Source organism: Oncorhynchus kisutch, linkage group LG3 (genome assembly GCF_002021735.2).
Source record: "Oncorhynchus kisutch isolate 150728-3 linkage group LG3, Okis_V2, whole genome shotgun sequence".
In the NCBI taxonomy this organism is placed as follows: Eukaryota; Metazoa; Chordata; class Actinopteri; order Salmoniformes; family Salmonidae; genus Oncorhynchus; species Oncorhynchus kisutch.
The window spans coordinates 61,181,312-61,188,219 of NC_034176.2; the positions used below are offsets into that span (position 1 = coordinate 61,181,312).

Genomic DNA, 6,908 nt, shown 5'->3' on the forward strand with positions numbered 1-6,908 from the left:
TTGAAAAAAAAGTTACCAGGGTAGACTGAAAAGTTGCTAAATCTAGCAACAAAATTGTCCACCAATTGCCAATCTTTGAAACAGGGCGGGAGAAGGGTGTGGCTTATGAAGGTCACGTGTCTATTTCGCGCGAAAATGTGTTGCATGTTCCGGTCATAGCGACTTTGAGCAAGCCTTCATATATACTTCGGTAGCTCAAGTTGCTGAGTTGAAATTTATTTATCGTTTGGTCAGTCGTCTTTCCTGGCCAGAAGATAATTGTGTGGTTCCAGTTTGACATCATTATGTCTCAGGCGCGGGTCACCGATTTCTACGTCAAGAGAAAGAAGGATGCTAGTGGGGCTGCGCATGGTGATGGCAATAAAACGCAAGTTGTGGACACTGTAACAAGTAAGCCATCCACAAGATCAACTCGGTCGAAAAGCAATGCGGCACCTACAACAAAGGTTATGATAAAGAATTCCAAATCAACATGTTCTGAAAACAGTGTACAAGATGAGTTTTGGAGGGTTATTGATGAGGCGACTTCGGTCGATGAGGTGGAGAGCGTGTCTGCTGTGCTGGCGAGGACCGACTCGGAAAAACAAACACTTTTCTCCAGCCCTCGTACTCCCAAGAGGACCTCTACAGAAGCTGAATTCGATCTTGGATCAGCTGTATTTTCAACCACTGCTGAACATAGCACAGCAAAGAAGCGTCTTCGGATCGAGGCAAATAAACACGCCATCGCTGCAGGGACAAGTCCTGAGCCGGTTAAAGCTGTAAAGAAGTCGGTCAGGAAGAAATTGATTCTCGTCAAAAACGACGAACAGGTAATGTTGGCACATTTTCGTAGGGGTCATTTAATGTCTTTTGTTTTTTTTAAGCTGCGTAAATTAAGGTCTGTGGTAAACACATGCTAGATGCTTAGATCTTAACTACTTGTTGTTCTAAGACAATCTTCATCAACTAACGTCACTTTCATGTAGGCTAAATAAAACAAGCACAGGCTTAAGTAATGTTTTAACTGACTGATATTATAGTCATTAACTAACCCATTTACAGCTTTTAGTGCTACACGTTGGCGACCTCTATTGCTAGAAATATTAACCTAGCAAGTCTGGTCCAGAATGGTTAGCTAGCTAGACATCAAACTAGACACAACGAAAGACCTCACAGACAATGTTTGGCTAAAGAATTTGAAGACCAATTGGGAAGGGGGCTGGGCATTTGAGTCACAGCTGAATCTTTTATTTTTTTACCAGGCAACCCACTCTCTGGCTAAAGATGTCCCGCAGGTACCCTATCCACTACCTGTTGATAAAGAATCAAAGAATTTCGTCAATCGCAGTGCCAACAATTCTCCAAGGCACAAACCACATGTTCAGGGCAGCACAAACCCAAAAGAGGGGCACAAGGTACAGTATTGTTGGTGGCTAATGCTTTCACCGTTGCTCTTCACTGTTATGTCCACACACCTGGCCACAATTCAATTATCTGAGATTGTTTCATTTTATCTAATCAAGTTACTCTTTAGTCATACCATAATGGACAGAATCCTCACAAATGTTTCAATGGCATTGTCTTTCTACCACATCAGACTTTCTCCAAAGAGGATGTTGCGGCCCTCAAGTTCCGCCTTAAGAAGATACAGGGCCAGACACTGAAAGCTGATAACCTGCCCTCTACGCCCCCTGAGTCTACTGCCACTGTCCCAGACCTGAAGACAAAGCTAGCCTGTGTCAAAGAGCTTGCTGCTAAGGCACAACACCGGAAGGAGGAGAGGTTGGCAGAGGCCAGATCTACTGAAGAAAATAATCGTCCGCAAACCGAGGATGGGTGAGGATGAAACAAGTATTTCAATAACGGTGTTATTTGAATAGGCTTTTGTAGTTGCTTTGATTATAACTAATGCTTTGTCCTGATCTGTAATATGCTCTTTTTCAGAGATAAGCTCCCAGCCTATCAGCGGTACCATACTCTTGCCCAGGATGTTCCCCCTGGCCTCACCCTGCCCTTCAAGTACAAACTGCTTGCCGGAATGTTCCGTAGCATGGACACCATAGTGGGAATGCTCTTCAACCGCTCCGAGACTGTTACCTTTGCCAAAGTGAAGCAGGGTGTCCAGGACATGATGCACAAGTATGGCGCAAACTATAATTATCTAATTGGATGATAAGTCGAAATCCACAGGAAGGAGCAGCAGAAATATTCATTACTTTTCCTTTTAATTTCACAGGCGTTTTGAGGAGACCCATGTGGGCCAGATTAAGACTGTCTATCCTACGGCCTACCATTTCCGCCAGGAGAGAAACATTCCTACCTTCAGTGCTACAGTGAGGAAGTCGAGCTACCAGCTCACAGTGGAGCCTGTAATTGAAGCTGGTGAGGGGGAGGTCTCACGATGCTTTGTATTCTTTCAATACAGATGAGTGTATTTAAATAACTGCTGATACGACTGTTTCTCCTAATGTCTGTTTTTGTTCCTCAGATAAGAGCAAGGCAGTGCTGGCTGCTTCCCGCCTGTTAGAGAGGAGACGTATCTTCCACCAAAACCTAATCAGCATTGTGAAAGGGCATCACAAGGTAGGCACCATTTATACGAGAGAATATTCTCTAACTGTATACTTTGAGTTGACCTGACTTGGTAACCAATCTGTATATGTTGTCTTTAGGCATTCCTTGCCAAGTTGAATCCTCCTATTAGAGTCCCAGATGACAAGCTTACCCGCTGGCACCCTCGCTTCAATGTGGATGAGGTGCCCAATGTCCTGCCCAGTGAGCTGCCCCAGCCCCCACAGGAAGCTGAGAAGCTAACCACTGCCCGGGAGGTTCTGGACAAGGCCCGCTCCATGATGACCCCTAAGGTACTTACTGACCGGTCTGTCCTGCATTCTCCACACATCCAACCCTTACACACAGTCAGCACTGCTGTTTTGTCTATATAACATCAACTGTGACCAACACTAATCTAATTTTATTAGTCACGTGCTGAATACAACAGGTGTAGACCTCAGTGAAATGCTTTCTTACGAGCTCCTAACCAACAGTGCAGTTAAAAAATAAATACAGATAAGAGAAAAATAACAAGAAATTAAAGAGCAACAGTAATATGTGTGTGGGGAGGTGCCAGTACAGTCAATGTGCGGGGGCACCGGTTAGTTGAGGTAGTATGCATAGATGAGACTGGCAGTGGTGTGGAGGGGGACAATGCAAATAGATGTTCAATTGTCTTGTGGTTTGGGGGTAGAAGCTGTTTAGAAGCCTCTTGGACCTAGACTTGGCACTCCGGTACCGCTTGCTGTGCAGTAGTAGAGAGGACAGTCTGACTAGGGTGGCTGGAGTCTGACAATTTTTAGGGCCTTTCACTGACACCGCCTGGTATAGAGGTCCTGGATGGCAGGAAGCTTGGCCCCAGTGATGTACTGGGCAGTTCACACTACCCTTTGTAGTGCCTTGCGGTCGGAGGCCTAGCAGTTGCCACTATCCACTGATTATGATTTGTATACTGTATATCCTATAGTGTACTTCTACTTTATTGCACTGTTGCGGGAGCTTGCAAGTAAGCATTTCACTGCATGTTTTATACTTGTTGTGAACTGTATGTGCTGAATAAACCTGGATTTGATTGGGCTCTCGTTGTAAAGGGCATTAATTTAAATTGCATTGTTTGGCATTAACCATTTTGCTGTTTGCAGATGGAGAAAGCGCTGGCCAACATGGCTCTGAAGACTGCAGAGATGGTCTGTGTAAAAGAGCAAGAGCCTGTTCCACAAACTCTCGTGGCTCCTGCTGAAACTCACAGTGCCCTCAAAGGGGTGTCTCAGTCCCTGCTGGAGAGGGTACGTCACCCTGCTGTTTGACTTACACATTTTATCATTTGTCCTATGTAGTACAGTGTGAGGACTGGGACTGATCCCTCTTTCGTTATAGATCCGAGCAAAGGAGGCTCAGAAGCTCCAAGCTGCCATGACCCGGAACCCTCAACAGGAGGAGCGCCTTGTGATGATGTCACGGCTGGGAGAGCTGGCTCGGATCCTGCGTAACGTCTTTGTGGCAGAGAAGAAACCTGCACTGATCATGGAGGTGGCCTGTAACCGGATGGTCTCTAGTTACCGCTCTGCCCTGAGCACAGGTGAGCTATCTGAAGAAATGCCTGATATGAAATCCTATATTTTTTACTTTAAAAAAATCCCTTGGTTTTCATGTCAGTCAATGTCAGAACTGCTGCAATCTTTTTAGGTGATATGGAGCTGCACCTTCGTCTACTGGCAGAACTGACTCCTGAATGGCTTACCATTCACACAATTAGAAAGGACTTCTATCTCAAGTTGATCAAGACCATGGACCTGAATGTGGTACTGGAGAAACTGAAGCAGAAGACCAAAGAGGAAGAAAGGCTTTGAAGCTGCTATGATTTTCAATGTGTAATTTGAGTGATTGGACAATGCAGGGCTGGTTTGTTTACTTTTTTTTAAAGGAAGTTAAACTATTTTTACCAACTCAATAAGCGTGCATATTTTTTTATGTGTATAGATAAATGCTGTGTTCAATGATACTGACTCATTTTGTGGGTGACTTTCTTGTTGATTGGGTAGTATTCTAACACCGTTGTCCTAGTTTTGTAATAAACTTTCTAGTTCACGGACAGTTTTAATATACTTGCCATGTGTTTAATCTTTTTTTATTTTTTTAAGCTGCATTACATACACACTAGCATTGGAGTAAAAATATTTTTACCCTTGACAAACTGCCTTTTGTTTTTGCTTGCACAATGGATTTCCATTAAGCAGGTTCTTGTTCTATGTAGTGAACAATGAACCAAGTATATTGACAAAATGACTGCCTCATACAATTGTACCAGTACAGTAATTAAATACCAAAAGGCACCTTTAGACATTGATACTTAGGGCTAGCACACAACTGACAGTTATGGAGGAAGACTAATGTAACCATAAAAACAAAACAGCACATTGGGTACACTTAAGGTGATCTATTATAGCTTTGACCACTAACAATGGAAATGCATGTCCTCAATGATTGAAGCCAGATACATGTGCATAACAAGCAAAACTGTTCTCAGTTATAATGCCACATTTTATTTAACCCTTATTTTAGGTAAGTTGGCTACGAACACATCATTTACAGCTATGACCTGGGGAATAATTACAAGGGAAAGATAGCGCCAATTGGAAGCTGGGGATAATTAGGTGATTGAATTTAGCCAGGACACCAGGGTTAATACCCCTACTCTCATGATAAGTGCCATGGGCTCTTTAGTGAGTCAGGACACCTGCTTAACATCCCATGCGAAAGACTGCACCCTACACCGGGCAATGTCCCCAATCACTGCCCTGGGACATTGGGATTTTTTTCAAGACCAGAGGAAAGAGTACCTTCTACTGGCATTCCAACAACACTTCCAGCAGCATCTGGTCATCCAACCAGGACCAACCCTGCATAGCTTCCGCGGCAACTTCCTGTTGGATATTTTTTTTTTATAACTCATCTACACATTGTAGGGGCAGTATTTTGAACCAATGTAAGAAGTGGCTTTGTTGAATGACGTGAGGCTTCTTTGATAGAGTTCCATACAAAAAAGGGCTCCTCATGTAGACTGGTTTTTGGCAAGAGTAAATCCTCTCAAATTTGCCTCTTTTTCTATGGTACGCTTTCGCCAGTTCACGCATTATGCCATCATTGACTTGAATATTCTATTTATATGGCAGCACATGCAGTCAAGCAGAGGAGAGGAGAAAATACTGTAAAAATGTTTTTTTTTGTTTTGTAGTTGCTGCTATTCAAACTGTTATTACACTGAGCGTGGTCATTTGGCTGGCCAAATACAGTCTTCCAAAATTCCATGACCGTCACAGCCATACTATGTATACTTAGAAAATGAATGCCATTTGCTTTATAGTGCATAGGTAAACTTTCCAAAGCATTCCTATGTAAAAATGGTCTCCATTACAGTTGAGTGGATTATTTGGAATTGTTTGGAATTGACCTCAATACTTCTCCAGGGAGAAGAGGGCATTTGGCTTCAGCTTTTCAACCCCATTGAGCTCAATGACCACCATGCAGCCCATTACCTCTGCATTCTGTTTCTTCATGAGCTCACAGATAGCACACAGGTTTCCTGACAAACAGAGAGAGTTACTGAGTAATATGGAGGCATTATCATTGACACTGGCCTCGAAACAAAGACGGGTAATGCCAATGAAACACTGTTCCCTTAAATCAATATATATTTTTATCTGTCATACTGTCCACTCATTTGAACAAAATACACCCAATTAACAGTGAAATGCCTCACCTCCAGTGGCTAGTAAATCATCGATGAGAAGCACTTTCTGTTCTGGAGCCACTGCATCCTCCTGGATCTTAACCTCAGCCTGATGAAGGAATATTAATTGAAAAGGGGAAAAAAATGGTAGGGTCCAATACAATACTTTTCAGAGGCCTGGAGCTGTGATATGAAAGGACAGAAAGGTGTAGGAGGTAATACAGCGGTCATCACCAGCCAATTTCACCTCTCCATACTCCAGATTGTGTGCCACAGACAGTGTAGGCCCTGGGAGCTTTCCCATCTTCCGGACCAGCACAAATCCCACTCCTAACCTCTGGGCTAGAAGGGATCCGAAGAGAAACCCCTGAGCAGCCAGACATACAGGACATAGATCACACTGTTAGAACACAGTGACAATCCATGGTGTTGAAGGAAATATGTGGTTATATGACAGCTGCAGTTGTAACCTTCAAAGAGCTCAGAATTGCCTAATTCCCAGACAGCGAACGAATTGGGGAGCTGCATGGTGTCCTCAGTGACACATGCTCCAGTCCCATTGCCTCTCATGTCAACGTTCCACAGGAGCTGCATATGACTGGGTGACATGGGCTCCTTATATACAGGCAGCCCAATCCTGATA

The 6,908-nt window shown here is 43.7% G+C and overlaps 2 protein-coding genes across 2 annotated transcripts; one reads left to right on the forward strand and one right to left on the reverse strand.

Annotated features, from left to right (window-relative positions):
- Positions 1 to 82: 82 nt before the first annotated feature.
- Positions 83 to 5,689, forward strand: cdt1 (chromatin licensing and DNA replication factor 1). The gene is made up of 10 exons (XM_020478199.2): positions 83 to 812; positions 1,245 to 1,397; positions 1,580 to 1,818; positions 1,927 to 2,121; positions 2,219 to 2,364; positions 2,471 to 2,565; positions 2,655 to 2,846; positions 3,678 to 3,821; positions 3,913 to 4,114; positions 4,222 to 5,689. The coding sequence occupies exons 1-10, from the start codon at positions 285 to 287 to the stop codon at positions 4,383 to 4,385; spliced, it is 2,058 nt and encodes a 685-aa protein (XP_020333788.1). The 5' UTR covers positions 83 to 284; the 3' UTR covers positions 4,386 to 5,689.
- LOC109886622 (adenine phosphoribosyltransferase-like) lies at positions 4,506 to 6,667 on the reverse strand. The gene is made up of 3 exons (XM_031809832.1): positions 6,513 to 6,667; positions 6,296 to 6,374; positions 4,506 to 6,118 (listed from the first exon to the last, which is right to left on the reverse strand). The coding sequence occupies exons 1-3, from the start codon at positions 6,567 to 6,569 to the stop codon at positions 5,988 to 5,990; spliced, it is 267 nt and encodes an 88-aa protein (XP_031665692.1). The 5' UTR covers positions 6,570 to 6,667; the 3' UTR covers positions 4,506 to 5,987.
- Between the last annotated feature and the right edge of the window lie 241 nt (positions 6,668 to 6,908).

Coding starts and splice junctions, on each gene's coding strand:
- cdt1 (XM_020478199.2), top strand. CDS start 285: ATGTCTCAGGCGCGGGTCACCGATTTCTACGTCAAGAGAAAGAAGGAT. Junction 2,122..2,218: donor GTCCAGGACATGATGCACAA/GTATGGCGCAAA, acceptor TTAATTTCACAG/GCGTTTTGAGGAGACCCATG. Junction 4,115..4,221: donor CCGCTCTGCCCTGAGCACAG/GTGAGCTATCTG, acceptor CAATCTTTTTAG/GTGATATGGAGCTGCACCTT.
- LOC109886622 (XM_031809832.1), bottom strand. CDS start 6,569: ATGGGAAAGCTCCCAGGGCCTACACTGTCTGTGGCACACAATCTGGAG. Junction 6,375..6,512: donor ACAATCTGGAGTATGGAGAG/GTGAAATTGGCT, acceptor TTCCTTCATCAG/GCTGAGGTTAAGATCCAGGA. Junction 6,119..6,295: donor TGATTTACTAGCCACTGGAG/GTGAGGCATTTC, acceptor TCTGTTTGTCAG/GAAACCTGTGTGCTATCTGT.